This window comes from Micrasema longulum, unplaced genomic scaffold (genome assembly GCF_059751315.1).
Source record: "Micrasema longulum isolate JH-2025_06_02 unplaced genomic scaffold, ASM5975131v1 h1tg000328l, whole genome shotgun sequence".
In the NCBI taxonomy this organism is placed as follows: domain Eukaryota; kingdom Metazoa; phylum Arthropoda; class Insecta; order Trichoptera; family Brachycentridae; genus Micrasema; species Micrasema longulum.
The window spans coordinates 82,934-110,060 of NW_028277532.1; the positions used below are offsets into that span (position 1 = coordinate 82,934).

Here is a 27,127-nt window from a genome sequence, read left to right on the forward strand (position 1 = left end):
GCAGTCTCATTGATAAGAAAATGGTTACTTGCTAACCGATTTGAAATATTTCTGTATAAATTTTAAATAATATACAAAAAAAATATTAGTATAAGTTCTTGGTAATAGTGGCGAAGCATTTGTGGGGAGGCGCGGGTACGGTGAGCTCAAACAAATGGTAAACAAGTGAAGACTTGAGGGAAGAATCATGTTTAGTCAGTTTATTCATGAGTTTGAGTTAAATATACCGATATGTAAGTTTTAACTTTATACACTGTTATGTCATCCAAAGAACTTAATAAACATTATCAGTCATTGACAAAGTGGTCAAAAAGTTATGAATCAGGCGGAAGAAACATGGTGAATTAAAAAGACAGTTAAAAGAAAGACAAGGAGAAAAAGATAATATTTTTTTCGACTAAGCATGTTTTTTTCCGTCCAGTCTTCAAGCGTAGTGTCCATAGTGAGCGCGCGAGAGCGGCAACGCGCCGCAAGCGCTTCGTCACTGTGGCCAAGCACTAAAACTACGTTGGTACAAATTTTCAAATTTTAACATGGAAAATTAAAACTAAAAAATCGTTTCTATGAATCTCTTTATAAAATAAAACTAATAACTTTTGACCATCCCAAATAAATGCTATATAAACATAAATAAAAAGCATTATGAATTTTGATTGAAATTATTTTTCATAAAATCCAAATTTGACGAAAGTGACAAAAGAAAGTGACGTTATGTGTGTTACGATTGTTTACATGGGAAGGCTTGACTTTTTAGTGAATTGTTTAAATACAGTTATTCAGTTATTAATTAAATCAGATATCCAATTCAAAGTGGCTAATTTATACCTACAGTTAACTGAAATAAATAATACATTGTTATAAATATGTCTCGCATTGTAAGTAAAACACTTTCCTTCTTATAAATGTTTTGTAAATATATTTCATAGGAATTATTATAAATAATAAAATAGACGTTTATGATCCAATCGAGTTAATTTATTATCATCAAAATAAGGTGATGCGTCTCCTTTTGGCTAGATTTTAATGGTCCTCAATAGGGCTTCTATGAATTTAGTATGAGAATACATGGGTAAGAGGTCCTCATGAACTTCAATAAATTGAATCAATTCATTTGTAACGATTTGTTTGAAGTCAAGAACTTGTGTTTTTCTTCTTAGTTCACGCCTGTTGGGAGTCAATAGCGTTGGCTAAAAAAAAATAATGTTATAAAACATAAGAAAAAAAGGTTATTTGTTAGAAATTTATTCATTATACGACTTAAAGAAGAAGTTAGCGAAGAAACCCAGGCCCACCAAAAAAAGTTATATTTAAAAAGTTTCAAACAAAGTAATCGTTGCGTTTCGCGAAATTGCCAAAATTGTTAAATGATTTTTCATGGTAGATAAAACAACTAATTTTGCCCATTTTGACGAAAACGCACCAATCATTTATGTTAACTTTTTTCAATAACTTTACCGTGGTGCCAATTACTGTCATCAAGCGGAGGCAATACGGTTGACTAGGCCACATAGTGCGGATGCCTCCTGAATGCCATAACCACACTTGCCTACTTTACAAGCCATTAGGTTCGCGACGTCCTGGACGTCCGCTGCTGACTGTTTATCGCCAGTTCATGTCAGACCTACGGGACGCGAACCTGACCTGAAGCAGCTGGCAGCTGATATAAATGCCTGGAGGCTATTTGTGGACACCATAATATCTTCGGCCTAACTTGTAAGTACTAAACTTAAGGGACTTTTGCATGTAGAGAATACAATAAATATGACAATATTGTCTCGTCCAGCTTCGTGAACAGCCTCGATCATGCAGGAAAAAACGCTGGGACTATACGAAAATTCGGCCGCACTTCACGAAGATGAATACACGACGGTGTTCATTCCGAGTGAGTTCACAAAAAATATTCTTTATTTTATACGTATTGGAATAAGTAAAGGACGAACTGATTAATAAATTATTTTTTTTACCGCCAGTTTGGGCAGCAAAAATGAGCGGGAGTGATACGTTCACGTCAAGCAAATCGCTATTGTCATAAGGTCCCATCCGTGTATTCTCATTGTCCCGCTGAGATAGCCTGCTTATCATCTATCTCGGCGGCGCGGCGATGTCCCGGGACAATTGTTTGTCCTACAAATTGCTGTTTACACGTGAACAATAGTCGAGTCCCGGGACAATATAATATTCCATTATCCACGTGTAAACGGCTTTTTACTTTTGTTAAGGGGAGAGTGAAAACAGGCGAATGGTAGTGAATTTTTTTGTAAAAATCAGAATAAAATACGTTTTCCTACATTTATGTTTAATGTGAAAGATGATCTCATTATATTTATAAGTTCTCTCTTCCGATAGACGTCATTATTACCACTCTGAAAAAAAAAGTTTAATTAAATAAAGGTATCACATAATATAAAATAACTACAAAATAAAACAAGTTACAAATACTACAAAAAAAACAAGTGTTAAACAAAATGTTTAAATAGATACTTCTGTTTATTTTTAAGGGCACGTTGTACTTCAAAAAGTTAAATTAAAAAGGTTAAAGTTAAACTGTTGCGTCTTAGTCAAAATTTTATATTTTTGTTGTGGAACCCATTTCGTTCATTTTGACCAAAAACCCAAAATTATTTAACTCTTTTCAAACGTACTTTTGCTGCAATTGACTATTACATCAATGTAAATTGCATAACTATAAAACAAACATATTACATATAAAGGATAAAACAAACTATTTTTATAAATTTTAAATGCAATAAAAAAAACTAAAAAAAATATGGCATGTTCAATTTAAATAAACCTTTGATAGAAAACATTTCAAAATTTAATGTGAGAATATGCATAAATTAATGCAAATTATTACGGTAAGTAATATTTAAAAAATAAGTGACGTGGAGTGCTCTCATTTCTGTCTTTTTCGGAGAAATGATATGTTTGCTGATTTGTTAAATTTTAGTTAAAATAATTATTATTTCGAACGAAACTGAAAAGAAATATAATACTTTTATTTACTGATTTATATATATAAAAGAAAAGAGAAATACTTAAGCTTTTACTACTCAAAAACACAAATATTTAAATTTTCAAACCATTTCCTAAAAGTCGCAAATAACTTGTGCTGGAAAAATGGAAATCGATTGGAATTTTGACCCGTGAGTCCATAATATTACCACGGGACCACAACCCGGTTAAAATATAATTCCATCATAGGATTACATTTATTCAATTCCGGATTTTTGGAAAGTTCCTTGCGTAGTCTTAAAACGTTATAAAATAAATTATTAAATTAAAGGCAATAAGTTAAGCAAATCTATAAATTTAAAACATCAATACATTGCATCAAATTAAATAAATTTATAACTTTCATACAAAGTTAAAGAAATTCATAATTAAATACAAATTCTCACCATTTTAGAGAGGTATTGTTCTTTCAGAATAAACAACAAATTTTCGAATTTGTCATGGTATAGCGCGTATGCCCACGGTTGTTTGAAATACTCGTAAAAATCTGAAATTTGGTTTTCCTGAAATAAATAAATAATGACGTAAAAAACATATTTTTGTAAAGAAAAATCGATTTTACTTTATAGTCTAGTGAAGAAAACACTGTTAACTCCCATTATAATCGTGGTCCTGGAAGACTATAAAATAAGACTTAATTATTTCATCGGAAATGAGACTACGGATTCATTATACGGCCCCCATGATATAGTGGCTAAGACGCTTGACGCTTAGGATATCAATTCAATGTCGAAATGTTATTTATTCGTATGTAACCACTTACCGACTTTTCTATGTCTACCGGCTTCGAGACGTACCCTCTTCTCTCTTCATAAGGACACAAATTAAAGCAATAGGCAAAACCCAGAATACACCTTCACCATAGTTGTGGCACAAAAATATAAAATCAACACGACATGCATTTTAATGAGCAACCCTTGCAATGGAACATCGTATGATGGGCTATGTTAAAAAGTTGTTTGATTATTGATCAAAGTAACATTATTTATTAAAGCTTTCATATTATTTACTTTTAACCCTTTATTATTTGTATGTAAGATTTTAACTCTTGTATCTTGTATCAAAATTGATTAAGTTATTTACGAATTCGGAGAAATTGTTACTGTGAAGAAACCTCATATGTTCTTTAACACGAATATCAACATTTCTTTATGTTCTTCTAACGTTAACTGAAGGACAATAATTGCATTTTAATTGGTAAACACCTGAGTTATTTGATAAACTGTTTTTGCCTTTATTATTAAGCAATAATGTACCAATATTGTTTTTTGTATAAAAAGCAGGTTTAATATTATTTGGTAAAAATTTGGATACATTTGTGGATATAGTATTTACGTAAAAAAAAAATCTCCATTTATTTTCATTATTAGCATTATTATAATTACTGTTAAACAAATATAAAAATTATTTGATTGATTTTTTCATTAGTTTTTTATTAAAATAAGTATTCATTAAATCAATTGTATATCCTTATTAATAGCATTTTTTATTGAATTTAATTCATTTTCGAAGTTAAGTTTAGAAAGGGGAACATTTATTAAACGATGTAACATTGAATTGAATGCTGAATGTTTTTGGGAAGTAAGGTGGTTGAATGAGTTATCAATGACGATATCCGTGTATGTTTGTGCAACAACTATGAGGCGGGTACATATCGAAACCGGTAGCCATAGAAAAGTCGGTAAGTAGTTGTATACAAATATTTAATAACATTTAGTAAAATGTTTGATAACACAATTAATGCTTTAAATGATAATAATAATTAAATGTCTGTTTACCTCAAATCTGTGTAACAGTTTGTTTAATATGAGTTCATTTCTGCTCCACAGAGAGCTAATGTTGTGGACATCGATGGAATGTTCCGTAAGACATGTTATCCCCTTTATATTATTTTCAGCGTTAAGGTGAATTCTAAAGTAGCCGTCCTTGTTTGTGATTAGTACCCGGCCCTACAAGTTTACACAAAAACATATTTATTCCCAATGTCCCCCGATAGATTGATTATATTATTGTTTCTATACTATTTACTGAAAATAAAAACAGTTTAAAAAGATTTAAAAATTAAAATCAGTGACGGGCATAGCCGGTCAGGATTCTATTATTTTAAAAGGAATTAGCCGCAAAGTCTATGTTTAAAGGCTTGACAGCGGGTGGAAAAGAGGGAATATGGAAGGAAGTTATGGAAAATACACCCAGACCAATTGAGTTGGGTTTTTTCCTCTTGCAACTGGTGGGAATCGAACCCGCGACGTAAGTTTCACAGTTGGCAGTCACCGCGCCTGTCTAACAAATAAAGCCAAATAACTAAACAAGTCGTTTAGTCATTATAATCATCTTGAAAAAAACATCCTTAAATTAGAGATAAAGAATTTCTAATAATTCAAAAACTGAAGGAAAAAAAAGGATACTAAAGAATAAAAAAATATCTTTGCTTTAAAAAATTACATTTTACATTGAAATTACTGAAGGAGTACCTTATTAAAAATAATCATCATGTTTAAAAAAAATAATTGACAACATTGATATTTTTTTATTGAAAATGTTACTTGAAAATTATCAATACCATCACAGTAAAATTAATATAGTTGTGTAATCTACACAGCATATAACGCAATAGTGTATATTTTATCAAACTTACGAAATCTTCTCTAGTCATTGCTAACTCTAGAGCCATAAAAAGCCCTGGGTTTTTGACCATGAGATAATTCAATCCTCCCGGAAAAGTGCACAAATTGATCAACTGGCTTTTCAGTTTTATTGGATAATCGGCATTATTTGTCCGAATGTCTCTAAATAAAAAAAACATACAAAATATTTTAACGTAAAAGTAAATAATGATGGTGAAAAGGCAAATAACTGATGTGCTATAAAGCGAATTTTGAAGGAGTCAATTAAAGATTTGCATTTATTTATTTATAAATACTTAAACTTTTGAGTTGTCAACCGGTTTCGGGGTTGCTTTCTCATCCTGTACAATACTTGAACTAACTTAGAATTATTCGCATTGCTTTTTATATCATCAAATATTTTAAGAAATAAGCAGAAGAAAGAAGGAGAGAGAAAGAGGATACTATGAATCATAACGGGAATGTTTTTAAAAGAGGACTCAAAGTTAAATTTAATTGACTATTTGTTATGGGGAGTTTCTGGGCCTTTACTTATTTCTAATATTTCTACATTGTCTTTATGAAGACCATTTTTATTAATATATAAAATTTCTACACCAGTTTCTTGATTAAAAGTATGGTTTTCGGTTATAAGATGATTTGCGAATTTTCAATTTTTATAAAGTTTTTCCAATTTAAAAATCTTGCTAATATAAACAATTTAATTTATAAATTCCCGAATGATTCAATTTATCTTCCTTTACAAATTGATAAGATTTTATCTATGTCTAGTATTAAATTTATCGGGTTGTGGTCCTATGGTTAGTGTCTCGGACTCACGGACCAAAGGTCTTTGGTTCAAATCCCACTCTACCCCAACTTGATTCCATTTTCTAATAGTGAGTTTTTTACAACTCGTTGAAAATGGCCCTTAAAATTAAATATTTAGGGAAATCATAAGAACGCAAATATTTATTTTCATTAAAAAAAATAAAATCTTACGTAATATTGTTAGGTAAAACATGAGCGATTTTATTACCAAATGAGTTAATGTATACGATTCTACGCCAATTATCATTATTATTAAAATTATTTTGAGAAAAATATAAATACTTATCATCGTTTATCTTGAGCTTTTTATTTAAAATATTGAAAGCTATGTTTTTTATAGTGTTTAATTCTAAGTCAAAATTATTTTTATTTAGTGGTATTGAAATAAGACGATGTAACATAGAGTGGAAAGCTGAATGTATATGTGATAATGGATGGTTAGAAGATTTGAGGATGACCTCAAAAATTAATTGAAGTTTTTTTTTTAAATTGAAAAATGGACATACTTTTTTAAATTTTGATTAAATAGGTGGGACATTGGAAGCCCCCTTTACTGACCTGGAACTGTTCTAGAGTTCTTGTGGCCTCTTTTCAGATCCTCCCATTGAAAATTAAATGAACGGAAAGTAGGGAAATATCACTGTATTTTTTTACAATTTTAAATAAATAAGTGTCCATGAAATACTGTTGAGTAAAAAAAAAAATTTACTACTTATTAGTAGCATAAAAAATATTTTAAAATTCGTAATTTTGAATTCCCGCAAAAACGGCCATTCCATTATCCGCACCCCTTATACGCTACGGTTCATATTTATTTTTCCTGGCCATTAAAATTTGTTTAGAACATACGAATCTTGACGTCGCAATTATCAAAGCCAAACATGTCGCACTTTTGTAGCAAAATATTTTTTAATAATTTATTTTTTAAAGTTATGTATGAAAACATTTTCTGAAAATATCCATATTGATTTTGAAAATACAATTGATTTTTCTTAATCAATTTCCTTTATTTTTATCGGTATTCGTAGCATGTGATATTTCCTTATTACTTTTCAAAAACACATTACAAAAATGGACAGTACATAAATTGAGTTGCAGCCATAAAGATCATCCGAGGTTAATAACTTGTCTCCGCCGAAAAACTGGAAACACGGTACAGCCAAAACCATTTCCCGAAGGGTGTCCCACTTTTTCATCTATGCGCCAGCAAATTTTGCAAATTTACTTAAATTATTTGGATCCTAAAAGAATTCTGAATTCCATGTTGACCTCAATGTAGATAAAACATTAAGATAATGCGGATAGAAGGTACTTAAAACATAAATATATTTAAATGAAAAAATAATGCATAAATTCCTTCTCACAGTACAGCCACAAATAAAATATAATGTACCAATTTTCATTCATAAAATAATCAAGAGGTTAAATCAAATTAAAAATGTAATAACCGAAAATGGAATCTATAATATTAATACTCCAGATCTGATTGATTGCGTCTGTCCCTTATTCGCGTGTGCGGGAATTCGTGACTTATTATCTTATCTTATTGTCCCAGCGTCCTGTCCTGCGTGTCAAGGTTGTTCACGGAGTTGGGACAAGACAATATTGTCCTCGTGTGAAGCTAGCTTCAGTTCCATGGAGTTGAGACTCGTGTCAAAATAAACCATGTTACAAGGTCAATCTTTTGTAAATAAATCTTATTAATTTAATGTTATAAACTTACATTTGACTCGGGCATTTTACTACGACGCTTGGTGCAGACATAATTGAAAAGTTTGAAGAGTTATTATTGCTTTCGGCGTCCCTTCGACTTGTAAATAAACTGTCATTGTTAGCATAAACATAGAGTTCCTCATTTTTGTACACACATTTGTTCGCAAAGGGATTCAAACTGTAGAGAATTAGTTCGCCTAGCTGAAAACGTGAAAGAAGCACTTTTCAAAAATAGTTTGAAGGGTCTATACCCTTCCTTAACCCTATTTAAAAAATCAGTCATCCCTACCTTCATCCCTTTTTTATAGGAAAAAAAAGGCGCATTTAATCGAAATATTGTTTTATATTATAAATATAATTTTTCCATTTTAATGGTAATTGATTGATGCCTTTGCTGTAAAGCCCAATAGGCAGGATCAGAATAATGCTATGAAGGCATTTTCCACTAATACTTTCACAGTTAAAACACTTTATTGCTCACTTCTTCGTCCTCTTTTAGAATATGCCTCCGTGATCTGGTCTTCCTTCTATGTTGGCCGGATAAATCATATTGAATCGATGCAACATCGCCTGCCAAGAAAAGTGGCATGGATGATTGGCCTCGGGGGGGATACTACACTTACGGAGAAATGGAGTCAATGTTACAAATCTTAAGTTTATAAAAATGTAGAAATAACATTGACTCCAAATCATTTTTTATTTACAAAATGGATTAATTGAAGTACCCTCGTTACTGGAACAAGTGACATTTAATGTTCCGATCCTCCGGTAGCGAAATAATAACCGATCAGCATAGCACAAACTATGGCATGCATGCACCAATGTCCTGATGTCGCATTGTAATTCCTCATTTTAAACCTTAGTTTCCGGCCTTTTGAGGTTTTATTGATGAGGTTGGAATTTCCCGAACGGAAGCGACTAAATCAAAAACGCCCAGTGCGGTCACTTTCGGGGTTTAGCCCGTACACATGATTGATATTGCGATCTCTCAGCACCGCGTTCATACAGCGAGGGAAGTCTTACGAAAAAATATGTGAATTTTCTTACCTTTGTTTAAAATCATGAAAATATATGAGCAATAAATAATGACGAAAAATAAATTACTCTTGGACATAATTGTTTGATTTTCAGTTTCAGATTTGACCTTACGCTACCAGACTCTGGCTGCATAGATGTGAAACATTGAAAAATCAAGATGGGCTATAAAATTGGAAAGTACAAACCATGACCAACTTACCCCAGTATCTTTTTGCTGAAAGTAATAAGCCCGCCAATGTACATGCATGTTGAATAAAAAGTTTTATTAAAATACATGAAAAAATGTAGTAATAATACCTTGAAACCGACTTCACAAGAGGAAAAGTGTTTGTGATCAAGATGAGGAGAACCATATTTTTGAGAATATTTTGTAAGTGGGCCAGCAGCAAATATTTGGGGATCATTGGTTTGAAATTTTGAGTTTATTACTAGACGTCCATTGTACACCAAACCGGATTCATTGATAGCTAAAAAAATGTTCAATTGATTTTTTTTTTTTTTTTATTTATTTTAATAGTATAATTATACATTTTTACATTTAAAAAAAATCACTTGTTATATTTTTACTAAAACTAAAATCCCACCAAGCCACTTTCTGTAGCTTGTTGGTGAAGATTATATTTATACTATCTTGATAATATTATTTACATTTATAAAACAATGAATAACAGATAAAAATGAACAGCCGGAAAGATCAGAATAAACATGTTTATACAAATAATAATATATAAATTTATTTTTTTAAATACAAGAAAATACATGAAAAATTAAAATATTTACACCTAAGCTACTATTAATATATAAACTTTTGATCGAGTAGCCACTTTCTTATTTTGCTCTTGTTACAGTGTGAGTTAAATTAAGTTCTTTTGGTAATAAATAAAAAATTCTAGTTACTAAATATTTGAGAGTTCTATAGGACAATATAGTAAAAAAATGTATGAATTTATTGGAATTTGACCATTCCGATACCCTGCTACGATTAGGTTCGAACTAAATGTATCTCATTAATCCTATATACCCGTCACCAGTACAACTTATTAATTTGTGGGTGCGAAATTTACTAAATCATTCAATTTAAAATATATTTTTTAATTATTGATAGGATGAAAAATAGCTTCCAGAAATTAACAAGTATGACTCTAAAACACGTAATAGAGGGTTTCCCATTAAGAACAGTGATTTTTAATTTAGCGGTATTGTTTTATGTGATACAAATATATCACCTTTTTTTTAGAAATTTGTCGCAAAACGTATACTGTTTACTACAATGAGGCAGTTCAGTGTTTTTTTTAAATATTATTTATGTTATTGCATTACATTACACATTACATCTTCTATAAACATTACAATGCAAATGTTTATAGAAGATGTAAAAAAACAAGAAAGACCGAGATAGACATGGTATGACTAAACCCAACAAACACTTCATTATAAATATGAAAAATTACGTAGGTTTATAAGAAAAAGAATGAAACAGCTTACCTAAAAATGTGTTTATGTTAACACCCTTTGTTCCATAATAAAACATAGCTGTACATTTTAATTCCAGCATTTTGCAATAGGAGATAAAGCTCACGGAGAGAATTGTTTTAGTCTTGCGACAGTAATCCCAAGAGTGAAAATAATGCTCAGTATATATTTGAACTTTTTGTTTTAATATGGCTGCTCGTACAGTATCATCAACCTTAAAAATATGTATGATACATTTTCAATAATATTTCTAGATTTTATTTATATATTAAACACTACAATTTATATACATATAAGGGCGGGCATATTGACTTGAAGCAATGTTTTCCAACCTACCTAAACCGTTCAGTTTGAGAAAATTACAAATATATGGACATATTCTAAGTAATTATATAGAATCTTATGATTTTATACAAAACTTAAAACAAATATTAACTAAAAATTTACACTTTACTATGAAGAGAGGAGAGGGGATGAGACGGAAAGAAGAAGCAGAAATGAACAAGAACAACTCAAACATTTAGATAGTACCATTTCAATCATGATTTAAATTCAAATAAAGAAGGGGCGTCTCTAACATTAGTGGGAAGATCATTCCACAATCAAACAACTACTACTGTAAAAGAGGAGGCAATAAAAATAGAAGAGATAATCCATGCCGTGATAGAGGTTGGAAGAACTCTCTCAGATAAACAGGCAAAGTCGGATTATTCTAAATATTGTAAAGAAGTGATAAAATGTGAATGAGAGAATTTGACACCTTAGAAAACAATTATCAATGAATATTAGTAAATATCTGCATATTTTTATTGCATTTGCACTTGCATTTATACCCGCCTCTTCCTCAAGACACTGATTACACTAACATGCAAATCTCACTATACATGTGTTAGATTATAATACTGTGTTCTATCAGCACGTTGCTTTTTATATTTTTGTGCAACTACTGCGGTGAAGTTGTAAAGTGGGATTTGCTAGTGTAATAAGTGTCCTGATGGGTACGTCTCGAAATCTGTACACTTAGAGAAGTCGTTAGCGGTTAATGTATACAAGTATTTTACAACATTTATGGAAATATTTGACAACGAGGTCAATGTTTTGAATGTAAAGTAAATAAAAAACAATACATTTTAAACCAAGGTACATAGAACGACGACTGTGACACGGTACAAATAAAATTAAACAAATAAATTAAAGTTAGACTTTTCAATCCATTTATTTATAAATTTCAATTATTTGTTTGGACAAAAGCAATATTTACATGAGGAAATATAGGTAAACTATGCATTTTTTGCAAAAAAGGGTACTCACGTATTCATTATTGAAAAAATTTACATGCTGAACACCTTCTTCTTTGGGAGGAAATGGTTCTACAAAGGCTATAAAATACCCGGGGACACCAAATTCTAGTAAACCTGTGACGCAGGTGTATGCATCGATTGTGGCACCATAGACAATAATTTGATCTGAAATTAAAAATTATTAATTTATTAACATTGTTTTTCAACGTGTTACTAAAGCCCGATTGTTTAATCATTAGTAATTGTTAAAAATCTGAGCACGTCACCCAGTACCTCAAGCATGGCAGGCAAACGTGGCAACCATTACACTACAAGGAATACATTTCACAACTTAATTTCATTTTGCAAGATTTCTACCTGAGAGCAGCCATCGAGTCAAAAACTTGTCCAGGATTCTTATTCTATTTTACATACGTAACTGTATTCTTCGTACACGCGGACACAAACTAAATATTATTTTAATATGAACTTATTTTAGTGTGAAAACACCTTTTTCAATCAATATTTTATGTTAACCATGTCGGGTATTGAATCCGAGACCTCTTGCATAGTAGACAAATGAGATGATTATTATACCACGAGATGGACATAACATAACAGTAAGGATTTTTATTTAAAATACAACACTTTATCAATTAAGGCTGTAGTCTGGTAAAACGAACGAAAAATTAGGAAATCATACGATTTTGCCATTTTAAAACGAATGTTTTTTTTTAATAGCGCAATAATAAAAAATAATAAAAAACACAAATTAGATAAAAACAACATTTTTAAAGGTATTATTGTTAAAAAATATACTTAAAAGTTTTATGTAACTAAAATATAATTACTTTTAGACCGGCAGATTACGCCATTTCAAATTTAGACTAAACTTTGGTATCTGGGATCTCAACAAAGACTTTGTTTGACTAAAATTTGTTAAAATATTTTAAAGATAATAAATTGAACATGAAAGTGGCCTAAGCCAAATTAAATTTTTTTGATTTTGAAAAGAAATACAAGCATTTTAAATCACATACATTTTTGTGTCATTTTTTTTTATTTTTGCTTAAAATTATGCCTTCGGTAATACTTTTAAAAAAAAAATATTAAAATACTTTAGTTGAAACCTATTTTAATTAAATTGTATTTTAAAAAAAAAAAAAAAGATAATTCTGGTTGTAATATTTAATTTAAGACAACATCTTATTTACGTTTTACCTTCATACCTGCTCTTACCGAAAACGATACGAACATGTCCATTTTCAGGACATGTTTGTTTATATTTTCATCATCATCATTGAATCCACAGCCCGTTGTGGGCCTTGGCCTCCTCCAACATTTGTCACATCTACCTCTATATGTACTCCTTCAGTCCCTGACGTCAAAAGCATCCACACCCCGCTGCTCTCCACCCAGCTATCGGAGTTTGGATCTACCAACGCTACGTCTTCCTTGGGGCTCTGAGTGAAGTATCTTATAGAACACTCTCTTTTCACCAGGGGTGAATCGTCCGTATAAGCGATTACGCGTAACTTACCATTATATTTTACTATCGATAATAATATTTTATAGTAGTTGTATTTATTGGAAAATAAATATTATTTATTATAAATTAGTCACCGTTTATATATTCCTCCAAAAATAAATATAAATATCGGCGCCCAGCGCGTTCACGGTGAACGAAGAAACTAGCAGATTACATTGGCGCATTTCTTAAACTTGGTGTTTTTTCGTCTTGGGTAAGCTTGCAGATTACAGATATTATTTGAAGATTGTCCATTTCAAAAACAGTATTTCGAACAAGATTTCAGTTGACATATGACATACGACATGTTGCGCTCGACGTGGCCCTTTTTGGCATTATTCATTAGTAGAAGGATTCGGCGCGGTGCTTCGTGTTGACATTTCAATCACAATGAAAATAATACCTACTGAATGTCACTGTGGTATTTTTCAATAAACTTCCCGCGACATCCCATCGGTGATAGGTAATAAAGAACTCACACGAGAGGTAGTATCATACATGGTCAATATAGTGCAGGCAATTGGTAAAATTAACCAAAGTAGGGAACAAAATGCCGAATACTCCTCTAGAGGAACGGAAAGCCTGTTGACTGCTGCCAACAGGCCAGCTTCTCCCGAAAGTTTTAAGTGGTTTCCTCTCCACATAAGCAAATGCTGAGAAGTTCCTGATTGCCTCACATTAGTATATCCCTCCTGATCCTAACAGTTTAGATAAATTTTAAGAAATTTAATTTCATAAAAATCTACTTTCAAAATATAAACATTGTGTATTATAAGCAAGGTAAATAATAAAGCAACTATCATATAAAAAAACTCCGTTTTCTTGCACAGCTTCAAATAACATTCTCGGTATTTTTTTCTCCATTATGACAAGAGATGTCGCATATTTTTTACTCAATACCCAGAATTCAGAGCCATACAAGAGTACATGGCGTAGTAGCGTTTTGTACATAGTGACTTTCGTTTTTCTTGACAACACTTGAAATTATTTTTTTTTCAATACCAATATTAAAATAGACTTACACTTTTGATGGGATTGAATTATTCCTTGAAGAGTATTTAGGGCAACATTCGCGTCGATTATATCATTGATGATAAAAAGATTGCCGGGTTTCCTTGGTATGCTTATTCGGTTCGAAGATGATGTTTGGAAAAATGTATTAGCCGTGTGTCTGCACCCAGGACCATTCTTCAATTTTAATAGATCCTTTAGATATTCGGGATGCTGATATTGCTCTCCGCAAAATAAAAACAGCAAGTCATAGGGTATTTTTCTGTTCTCAGTAACAATGAGACACTTTTCGGCTCTGTAAAGTACACACAATTTTTAAAACACGTGTGATTTTATATTACGGAAAGACGTACACAGTAATCAGATACAGATTTCAGATCAATAAGCTGCATACAACGACGCCTGCGACATGGTACAAATCCTAAATAAGGTTACATAAATAACCAAGAAAATTCAATCAACCAAAATGCATATAGGATCTGCGAAGTCAATGAAGTTTGGTACCAAATACTTGCAACACATGGATTTTGAACAGTTTAAAATTTGCCACAAGGATTTCGAGTACCAGCTTCAAAATATAAGAACAGGACATGTGAATTTCAAAATAAAAAAACGAAAGTATTGAGTGTCAACATAAGTTGAGTCCATTTTTTTCCGAATGAAAGACACAACAACAAATTAGTCAATAATTCATACCATGTTCACCGAACACTGCTCAAATATCTCGAGCATCTTCGGGAGCTTTATTCCCTCGATCGAACGCGAACAGGAAAAGTGTAAAAAATGCTTACTTTCGTCTACTTCACATTTTGAAGACTTGTAATCAAATAAAATAATACGGGTAAAGCAAAAGCAAACACAATTTCCTCTTGAGCAAAAAATTTTTTTTTACCATTTTGTAAAGTCTATATTTGAAGCACTAACTTTGTGGTTATTCATTATAATAAAATAAATATAAAACAGCATTCTTTTTAATCGCTTTTTTTCTACCGATCGGTTTCAAAGCTACCCAAGATTAATTAGTTATACCTTGATAAAGAAGCTTGTGTTGCTTTGAAACCAGTCGGTAGAAAAAATATAAAATAAGTGGTTAAGATCAAAGTTGTTTTTTGTTTATTTTATTCACCACTTTGTTTTTCTTTTGGTGCTCATTTTTAAATTTGGAAAAAAATGGACACAACATGTTAACACTTGATACTATTGTGACATATTTTATTTGGACTGTGTTGTTAATTTAGTATACCTATATTTATTTTTAAGTTTATTTCGCTTTTGTAAATAATCATTTAAAGTATAAATACGTCTATAAAAAAGTATTGTTGTATGCTTGTCTCTTAATGGGTTTTTCCAAAACCACATGGGAATATTATATGAAATTATGTAGAACATGTTTTTTAAATAAATATTTAAAAAATAATCAGCCTCTATTACGGACTGATTTAACAGGTAATTTAACTTTGAGTGATAAGAGCTTTTATATTGTCACTCTAGGAATATATAGGGCTTCGATTTTAATCTGTGTTACAAGTTACAATCAATCTCCAGACGTAATAATTATATTACTAAAATCACTGTGCAAGGGATAGCAAATGTTTCCTAACCTCTTGATCGTCATCATCGTATTGGTCACGACATTAATGTAGGCTTGAAAGGGGGTTGAGTGAAAAATCCTGAAAAAAAGGATAAAAATATATCGCTCTATCAGTGTAAGACTAATACAACTCAGAAAATGACTGCTTTGAGTCAATAGTGAAGAAAGATTTTAAAATTTGATATTTATCTGGTAAATGAATTAGTATCAAATCTATTAGATTGTGGTGCCTCAAAAGTAGGTACCGCTAACCGTCGAGCATAAACAACGAACATGACAGGTTGGAAACACAAAAGATCAGTGACGTAGGTAAGCATATAAAAGCACCGACGCAGTGATCGCTCTTCCTTCTCTACCTCTGCAGCTCGCCAACTACTACCAAGATCCGAGATCTATGTCATATAACCTTAAATTATGTGTTCTATTTTATTGTATTTTATTTTTGCTTCAATTAATAGTGTTCAAAACTCACCGAATTCCATTTATTTATGAAATTTGAAGCAACCTTTTGAAGAGCAAAGTGACGGCCACGCGTGAGATGTTGGATGAAGGACTTCAGACGACTGCCTACACTACATTTTAATCTCTAGTGTAGGAATAAAAACATCTCCGCGTAGCGTTTACACGCTGATCGACCTACCCTTAGAGACAATAGTAGAGTCGCCAATTAGTGACCAACACAACTGGTGAACCCGACAATAGGCCCCTCCACAAGATCAAAAGTATTGTCTTGAATTTCCAAAATTATACTCAACAGTTTAAGATTATTTTCAGTTGTAATAGTCTCGTATTAGGAAACAACCATTCAACGTAATTAAAGCTATTTTTTTTTAATTTGCAGTAATTAATAAAAACTTTAAGTGCGATGGTTTTTCATTATTAATTTTTGTATTACTTAACTAGCGTTTTTTCATCAATTTAGTCGGCCTCGTTTCACAAGTAGTTTAAGCCTTTATAAGTTCATGAATATATAAGCGAGTGTAATTTTAAATGAATAAATAATTCATTATCTCGGAATAGCGTTTTTTGAGTTGCAAGTCTTATATTGGGTGCGCGATATATCATAATAAAACATAGTTTTGCCCCGACTCAACACGGATTTTCTATCGAATCGGGGCAAGTTCACAGGCATGGGTCGCTGATTGTGTCGTTATAAACTGTGTCTTTCTCCCTCATAAATGTTTATACAATGTTATTAATAAATAAATCAAAAACAAAAGTTATAAATTTGTACTTAGGTACAATTGTTTAAAATTTCCCAATCGATTTCTCATCTTTATTTACTTTCAAATCACGTATAAAATGTCAGTTCCTGAATATTTATGTTTGGCATTTTTCCTCCCTCTTTCCTTCCCTCTTTACCCCCTCCACTCTTCATAGTATAATGTAAATACTTAGTCAATTTTTACTTCTTAAAAATAAAAAAAAACTATGTTTTGTTGTACAAATAAATTATCAATAAACCAACAATATGTTCATATACCACTGATTTTCTCAAATTGAACAGTTTGGGTAGGTAGGAAGAAATTGCCTTAAGGCAATATGCCCGCCTTTATGCATATCAATGTAAACTATACATGTGTATAAAGTGTTTAAATAAATAAATTTGTTATTAATAATGACAAAATAAGAATTAGCATTATTATAAAAAATAACTAAATTAAATCAAACCTTTTATTGTTGTGATCAGTTTTAACCATCATAAGATCAGCGGCTTTCAAACTATTTTGAACATAAGGTATCCCATGATTTGAAAGCAGGGTTATGTTATTGAACGTTAAGTACGCAGAAGATGGCCTGTAAAATAAGATGATTTGGATAAAAAAACAGCAGTAATAAATACGCGGAAATCGCACATATACGCGAGCAGAATCAGATTTAGAAAACGGGTAATTTTTTGGCCAGAAATTTTATGGATTTACGGCAAATACTTTTATTTTTATAGCTGTTCAAGTCAAGGTCTAAAGAGGCAGGGCCCCAAATACAATAAGAAGTTAACAGAGTTATCTTCGACCGTCTAAAAAGAAAAACCGATATTTGTGTACGAAAATGAATGTATTTGCATGGACATTTAAAGTATCTTCGTCGGCAACCATTGATATTTAATGTGTTTAGAAAAAAATATTGTATGCTTTTCGTTCAGTGAACTTAATTTTATTTTGTAGATAAAATTGAAAATAAACGTTAACTTTCCATTGTAATCGGAGTCCAGGCTGTTAAATAATTTTTGCACCCAAAGCCTAGGGCTAAAGAACGGGGCTCTGAAATGGGGGGCGAGTGATTTCGTATTTACAATTAGACCTCGTCTTACAAGCCTAGGTTCTTAAAAAAAACAGGTTGACAAGTAAGGTTCAAACACTTTCACATTCATACTAGATCGTGCTATCCAAGGCAAGGTCCAAATAATCAGGCCGTTATGTGAGGGGCGAGAGCCATCACAATAATTTAAATATAAATCTTTCGGTCCAAGCCAAGGTCCTCCGAATAATCAGGCGGTTATGTGTAAGGCAAGTGCTTTTACATGAATTTATAGCTAGATCTTGCACTTCGAGCCAATATATTTACAAAACCAGACAATTAAGTGAGAAACTAGCGTTCTCTCATCCTCAGGTGTGACCAGTTCAGGGTTCATTAAGAACGTGCCTCTTTTTTGTGCATAGAGCAAATAACATACAATTAAGTAGTTGTTTCCGAAATATTATTTTAGCAAATTGCTAATTAAACCTTTCTTAATAATCTTTCATTCAAAAAAACAAACAATTATATTTACGTACCCAAACAAAATGGCTTCAATAAAATCAAACGCAACACTGCTTGCCCCCACGACCACTATATTAGAATTAACGTGAACCTTGGGGTAGCTACATATAGTTGGATTGATATACAAAATGTTAAGATTTGATTCAGGAAGTTGTGGTGGAGGAGAACCTTTGTACTTTAAAAAATGATTCCAATTAAAGTCCATTATGTGTCTCGGTAATAAGGGCACAAATTCTGACATTGCTGACATCACATTTCTTCCGATAGAAATCTTTAAAGAAAATAAAAAAATATATGACCACAAGTATCGTTGGCAGAAATCTAAATAAGGGACAGTGTAAATTGTTTAATAGAGGGAAAACAATATATTCCAAAAACAAAACATATTTCCAGTTTTTGTTAACAATTCTGGGTCCCGGCGGACCATAGTGTATGCAGACCAACTACTGCTTCACAAAATTATGAAAGGAATAGTGGACTGTACAGAACTACTTAGTTCAATAACAATACATGTGCCAGCCAGGATTTGTAGACGGTACCACCTGTTTCATGTACCAATGAGTAAAACATCGTATGTTAAAAATGCTTTTTTTCGTAGGACTTTTTCAGTGTACAATACAAAATTTAAAGACATAGATTACACAAACATCACTCTGTCAGATTTAAAATTTACACTAAAAATGAATTATGTAACTTGGCAGACATTATAATAATAAATATGTACATCTCCCTTCCTCTCCTTATACTCTCTTCAAGCATTCTTGTTCTAATCCCACCCAATTTTCAATAACTTACTGTTCTTAAAAATAAAATAAAACTTTGATTATTGAAAAATATTTACGAGTACATGAAAATAACATTTTTATATGTATAAACTTATGTGTATTTATTTAATTTGTAATATATTTTCTTTACTAACTTTGTATACTTTGTGGAAATCTGTTATCAGTTCTGAGTTTATACACTATACCTGTTTGTATACTATAAATATGTATGTAGAACTGTTGGTTTCCCAAATAAAATAACATAAATAGTCCTGGACGAGTGTTTTTGACTCGATGGCTACTATCAGCCGAAATTCCTGAAAAAAGAAATTGAGTCGAGATAAGTCCATCTCATAGTGTAGTGGTTGGTTTATTCGCCTACCGTGATTGATCTCTTAGACTAGATGTCCACTTGAGACAAAATAGTCTCGAGACCAGACTCACAAATGTATATGGGCCTGAGAGCACTCTCGGAGACAAGTCGTTACTGGTCGCCGAGACTACACGTGCCGCAAGTGGACATGTTCATTCCTGCACTCGAGATCTGATCTCCAGTATTCCGTCAATATCAGAAGAGCTGAGAGCACCCTCGAGGCTAAAGACAGTGTCGAGTATCCCATACCTATCTCGAGACCGCAAGTGATCTCAAATGGACAACACCCTAAGACCGATCTCGAGATTTTATCTCAAGTGAACACTTAGCCTTAGCGCGGTTCTACACTGCAATATTTCACAGTTCTTGGATTAGCAACTGAAGCGTAAGACCGATCACCTCACCCTTGATGTAACGAAAATGAGGAAGATACGCTGCAATTGGAGTACCACGCAGTGCCCTATGTTCCACTAGGTGCGAATAAAGAAATGATGTTGCAAACTATTTTTTTTTCATTAAAAAAGAAGACAGATCTTCTCTCTTCTCTCTCTTCTCTCTCTTCTCTCTCTTTAACTTCCTCTTAAAAGTGTAAATTTATAAAACGATCGTTTTAGAAAATAAACTTACTGGTCTGTGATAGTATATTTGGAATTGCCAGATCAACTCGTAGACCTGGGACAGTCGAAGAACTTCTCTTAAAAAGAATCGTGAGTGTTGCTGGAATTGTGGAGCCACTATCAGCTGCTGAAGGTTGGCGTGAGGAAGGAATGGCCGAGGATGGGGCGTCACGGTAGCCGTTGTCATGTAATGTACTCTCAACTTCTCATCATCATAAGGATGCCTATTCACACAAAAAACAGTCGCCTAATAAGGAAGTTCAGTGGTTTTTTAAAATTATTTTGTATTATCAGCGCGATGATTTTTTAGTTTTATATTTCTAAAATTATTCCGCATGTGACGTTAGAGGTTCTCTTCCGCTTATTCTTGGTCAGTTCTGGCGATTGGTCTGTTGACGGTAAGTAAACCGGATATCTTTCACAGCTCTTTAGTCATCGGTTGATTCATTGAACTAGCAACGTCGTTCTAAGTAGTTCGTTTTTATTAAAATATTTTTTTATTATATTTTCGTATATTTACAAGAAACTTTGCTTTACAATTCAGTGCTCTTATTTTTACAATAATAATAATAATAATAATTATGGATAACTTATATGGCGCCATTTTCGTAATATAATACCTCAAGGGCGCTTTACAAAGTGATTATATAAAGATATAAATTTAATTTTAACTTTTGAATTTCAGAAAAATAATGTACTTTTTCACCACATGCTAAGAATTTTTGTATCCAATTTCCTCATTAGAGACATTTAGCAGACCAGAGCTTACTTATGTTACTCGTAAATTGATCCAGTCGAATGCTTAGGACTAGTAGAAGCACAAAAAGTTAAGTGAATAATTAGTTAAAGAGCAATTGTTTTTTTCGTAAAAATGAACAAAACGAGTTGAATAAAAAAAAATATTCAAATAAATTCCTTTCGTCTATTTCAATGAAAACACAATTTTTTAACTTAAATTTTTGGTGCAACTGGCCTTTGTTCGGTTAGTGACTTTGGTACTCCAATGTTGCCAATGCAACAATATTGTGTTTAGAAAAAACGATTCGACTTTTCATGGAAATACACTGAACGACTTGTATTAGTAACACGTATTTATTTCGATTTTGAAACAAATTAAAAACAACTAAATTCAATTTGTTCAATAAAATTATTTCGGTAGTTAGAAAAAATCGATTAAATGTCAAAACAAAAATGTTCACATCACTATTAATTCACTACTATTATCAATTCAAATTTATTTGTTCTAAGTTGAAAGTCGCAAAGAAAAATCGTATGATAAGGCCAGTTGCACCATAAAATCTGTGGCTTGGATCTATAAGGGCTAATGTAGTAAATTGTAATATTACAGGAGAATAATTATTTAGCCATTTTGTGGCGTCATAATTTGTTTGACGTCTTAATAAGAAATATTAATAAAAATTATATCACACATGTATGTGTATAAAATACTAAAGTATACAAGTTTTTTAATCGGCATCGACTCTCTACGAAATGGCGACAAAAAAAATATGAAATCTGACATTGGTCTTTTTAGATCCAAGCCACGCCACAGAAATGTTAAGTCAAATGGTCGTTAAGATTTTGTCAAAATTGACAGTGAGTTGTGTTATCTTACATTTTTATTAAAGCTTTACTTTTTAACATAACATTTTTGTTGATATCTATCTAGGTATTTAATAATCCCAACCGCCTATGCGCTCTGTAGCTGCAAGATATTTTTTGTACAGCCCCAGAGGTGATTTTTTGAAAAATGACTATGAATTATCAATAGATAATAATAAGTCAAATAATTTATAAAATTCAACACGTCGCGCGCCCGCACATTGTTAAAAATAATGAAAAATCACGCATATCATCAGTGCAACTCTGAAGCGTTGCTAGCGTGTAATTAGTGCTAATTCCGTGCTAGCAACGCTTTTTCTACCTCCTAGAAAGCATTCAGAAAAGCACTGCTGGGATGCTATTCTGAACCACTCTCGTGGCACGGGAAAACAGTTTTCCTCGTGTATTTTGTGTGTAAATAAACGAGATAATACGGCCGCGAGAGCGTTTGGAATACCAGCCCTGGTAGCAACTCACGACATTATTTGACGATCGTCAAAGATAGGCACTTTTATTCAGTTATTGACTTACTCCAATATTGCCAGAGCAACAATTTTCTTTTCAGAAACCATAACACAAGCTGATTGTTGTTTAGTTTTGTGGCAAACGATGGATTCGAACTGGTGACTAATAAGCTTCGAGCATGGGAGGTTCTTGACCATCTCATCAACTTGATAACTGTCAACCACGTCAGCATCTCGTACTATCAACTCACTGAAATTCAAGAGTTAGGCAAATTCAAATACATTTTCATCAATCTGTAAATATGTGTATTAGCGGGATTTTTATTTAAAGCAATATCTTCTAACCAACCAAAAACAGACTTGCGTAAGTTGGTCAGGGTTTTCTACCATTTTTTTACAGATGTTTGTTAGTTTGGGTTGAAAAATGGGAGATTCTCAGGGATGCTCCATAATAATATGGTGACCGATTTTTGCTGATTTCTTTTAGAGAATGATCGTCTTTTACAGAATGTGTAGAATGGAAGGAAAATTAAAATTTTATAAAGGAGCCCAACGATATGATATGGATATGAACTGAAGAAATATTGGGTTCTGTCTTTTCCCATCAAAGGAAAAAAGAGGTGCTTAAATAATGGTCGGGAGAAAGAACGACAATACCCGATAAAAGCTTTCCAAATAATTTGCTAAACTCACAGCGAAAGGGGCAATGAAAGCAGTTAAGTTAAATTTAATTTAAATCGTTGTTTATTTAATTGAATTTTTAAAAGTACCTAACTCTTTTATTGAAAAGCAATCACTTAAGAAATCCAATGACACGTCATAAGCTCAGTAAATGTCTAGATGTCCATATTCCATTTTCAAAAATTTATCAGCTTGTCTGGCGAAACTTTATATTTTTTGTACGACGTTATATATAGGTACTTATTTCTGTAAATTTTTACCATAATTTTTTATACCAAATTCAAAAAAATATAAAACATATAAGTTCTTACCTCCTTATACAATTTCTATGGAGAACATACAGGCAGTGGTCAAAACTACCTCTCGAGCGTTGAGGAACGAACTACAAGATTAATTAGTTGTTAAAAGAAAATAACAAAATAAACCAGAAAAAATCGAACATGTAGAACTAATTGTGAATTAGGTAGAAATCTCGGTATCTGTTAGCTGAGTGCTGGACCCTCAATAAAGACGAAGTTTTGCTTTCGGGTCTGGCCTTAGCAATACCGGAGAAATTATAGCTTAGAAAATATTAAATATGTTAGTCATAAAACGATTGATAATTATTTATCCTGTTTGAGAAGGGCCACTATCAAAATTAATAAATGTTGCATGCTTTAAGGTTATTGGCGAAATAGCCCGTATGGGCGGAGCGCGGCAGTATTTACGAGATCTGCGGCCGACATGGTACCTAGAGTGGTGGGGTTAGTACGACCCCCTCCACTCCGAGCCAGTCGACGCAGCGTTACGGCCCACTCCGCCGAGCCCGACGCGTGACGCCTTAAAATATGTGAAATTTGAAATATTAAATCAGTTGAGTTCTGGTATCTGACATCTGACTCCCCGCCCTGTACGTGCTCCGGCTCTCCGGTCTTCGCTCCGCTCTGCCGCCGACTATCTTCGCCTCTCTGAAGGGGTCAGGTGGAAAGTCCTTTTTAGGGCTAGTGAGGTTGACTTCGTAGTCGGTGTAGTCATCCACCTACTTTCCGGCTTTGCTTTTTGGCTCTGCTCAGGAGGGTGGCCTCCCATTTACGCCGAGAAGTCTGACTGTGGCAGACGGGGGTGATGAATCAGCACAAACCTGGTAATGCTTACGTTACACTAGAGGAATCAATTAATTTAATTAATATATGTATGCTGTGTAACTAACAATAGCAATTTGCGAATTATACAATTTCAGAAACACGTGTTAGTATCATTTTATTCAATTTTCTTTCTCCTTTTGTATCCATCACAAATATAAATCGGAAATCTGTAATTGGTCTTATTTTATACCTTGTATTTTGTTGAAGGCTGTACGATTTCAATGATAAATTAATTTAATTTACAGGGCATCTACATTATAAATACATATATCATATTTTAAATTGAATATTTTGATAAACTGACCACAAAATGGTCCAACAACGGAAAAGTCTTGATATTAGAAGGAATGGAAATAATGCAATACTCCAAATCAGGATACACTTCAAAAGCAGCTTCTAAAATATCAAATCCAGCCCTGAAAATAAATGACAGGGCAAGTTAATTAAATAGCAAACACAGTAAGTAAGTAAAAAAGTGCAAAAAATTCAATAGAAACCAAAACCTTTCGTCGAAATTTTTATCCATAGCAAAAACTTCTATTATAAATGCACTATCTTCTATTGTAGTATCAGAGTATAAAGTATCATAAATGTAAGATGAATCCACTGAATGTAAATCAACTGCGAGAGAAACATACATCTAATTGAGTGCTATAAAACAATAAATAAATTAGATAATTCAAAATAATATTGCATTAAAAAATTTTACCAGATTTTAATTTTTCATATAGAGATATGAATGAGTTTTCACTTTCAGATGATCCATCATGAGAAGAAAATCCTTGCCTGAAAATGGAGATAATCATAACAATATTGATAAGATGATTTTATATCATCACATTGGACATATTGGTAATAAACTTATCATGGTGTTTTCTTTTTAAAAATATTTGTATATCCAGTAATGAATATGTCCTGTAAATTTAATTAACTCAGTTTAAGAAATGTCAGTACTAAGACAGACATAATGCTTGAAATTCATATTTATGGCGAAATTCCAATTATTTTAATGTAATAACAAAACCATTAAACATAGATTTATTTGTAATAATCATAATGACGTGCGGCGTTTACTTTCGTGTTTTTTGAATTTATTTTCTTTTGGCTTCAGACTTTTTAGACCATTGGTTATTTTAACTTACTGCGACGCTATTTGTGAAAATCTGTAATTGGCTTATTCGTTATTGGTTTTGTTTTTTATATATATGATTATTTATTGTAGCTGTTGGTTATCCAAATAAAGAAAAAAAAACATGTCGATTAGTTCTTTTCATCACCAGGACGACGCCAACGAAAAATTATTTTTTAGAATTAGTTGGGCATACAAGTTCATACAACAAATAAAAAAATGAACAATGTTTGAAAAAAACTTTTTTTTTTCTTTTAAGTGATATAGTTTTTCTTATTATGTAATTTTATGTCCAAATATATTGCAATTAGAAGCTGTCAATTTTTTTCATGTTTCCATGATTGGATTTTCATTTTTTATGCTATATTATTTTAAAATCTATTTCTGCTTCCATAAATTCGGACTTTTTTTCAAAATCAATAAGTATTACTAGGTATCCTTTTTCGTCGACTATTTTAAGCATTTGTCATTTGATTTTTATCAAGTAAACTATTTAACGATATTTAAATTAGCTTGTGATTTTTCTTGGGGGACGCTTATTGCATTTAAAAAAAGTTTAAAATGACAAATGACTTTAATGCACTTAGTTTGTTAGACCAATAACCGGTTTCATCACTTTCATGACATCGTCCGACTGGTCAATATTCCGTAAAAGTAGTTGAAGGTGTTTTTCTAAATGTACATATTTTCAGGAAATAATTATTTTTAGTAAGTTCAATACATAATATTTCGATTTATGAGATTTGTTTAATTTTTTTACAAGATTTTATAAATGAAATGAAAATCTAATTAAGTACCAATGTCATTAAGATATTTTGTGATTCACCGCTGGTATTAGTGATCTTTTGACTGTTATTTGACTGTTGTTTTGACTGTATTTATTTATTTCTCGTAAAAGTAATTAATGACCATTATTTGTTTTTAGGTAGAATAGACAAACCAAATGAAGTACAATCTGTCAAAATTAATATTAAATAGTAATAATTTTCCCAGGTAACATTTTAAAAACAGCCGTACTGAAACAGGATGTCTTGTCATAACCGATCACAAAACATCCCACTTTTTATTTGGAACCAGAGTAAAATTTATAGTTCTTATTTTTAATGTTTTCTACTCTTTTTAATAGATATTATGCTTACGAGCCGAGGCGTAACACATCACGCAAAAAGTGATCAATTTTAATGAATATTTTATCATCCACATTAACAATGTCATAATCATCATCGGAATAGTTGGCCAATAAAACATCGCTAGTGTCATCCGAACTGTGAGAAACAACTGAATTATTTCCAGACCCCATCATTTTGTCATTCTTAGAATCATCATTAGTGTCTAAATATGAATCATTCGAATCATCTTCAGATTTCGAAATTCTAATAGACTTGTTATCATTATCCCCGGTTCCTTTTATTAATTCATCCATATTAGAAATATCCCCTTGGTCCGATGTATCGAGACTTGTATCGGTATATACAAAGTTTTCAATTACTTCATCCTGTATTGCAGAGAAAACGAAAAAAATTCAATGTT

General features: G+C 31.9%; 1 protein-coding gene across 3 annotated transcripts; it reads right to left on the reverse strand.

Annotated features, from left to right (window-relative positions):
* Positions 1-778: 778 nt before the first annotated feature.
* Positions 779-27,087, reverse strand: LOC148282438 (cilia- and flagella-associated protein 61-like). 3 transcript variants are annotated; one of them, XM_088225076.1, is made up of 20 exons: positions 26,737-27,087; positions 25,178-25,254; positions 24,972-25,089; positions 24,773-24,884; positions 23,656-23,726; positions 22,731-22,913; positions 20,608-20,821; positions 18,858-19,114; positions 17,755-17,880; positions 16,094-16,162; positions 14,504-14,787; positions 11,985-12,139; positions 10,686-10,887; positions 9,498-9,667; positions 8,173-8,363; positions 5,651-5,801; positions 4,791-4,961; positions 3,399-3,515; positions 2,289-2,363; positions 779-1,187 (listed from the first exon to the last, which is right to left on the reverse strand). In XM_088225076.1, the coding sequence occupies exons 1-20, from the start codon at positions 27,018-27,020 to the stop codon at positions 1,014-1,016; spliced, it is 3,201 nt and encodes a 1,066-aa protein (XP_088081202.1). In that variant the 5' UTR covers positions 27,021-27,087; the 3' UTR covers positions 779-1,013. The 3 variants fall into 3 exon arrangements, with proteins under 3 accessions (XP_088081202.1, XP_088081203.1, XP_088081204.1); XM_088225077.1 differs by lacking the exon at positions 2,289-2,363; XM_088225078.1 differs by lacking the exons at positions 779-1,187; positions 2,289-2,363; positions 3,399-3,515; ... (8 more) ...; positions 17,755-17,880; positions 20,608-20,821 and having other exon boundaries at positions 18,960-19,114.
* Positions 27,088-27,127: the final 40 nt, after the last annotated feature.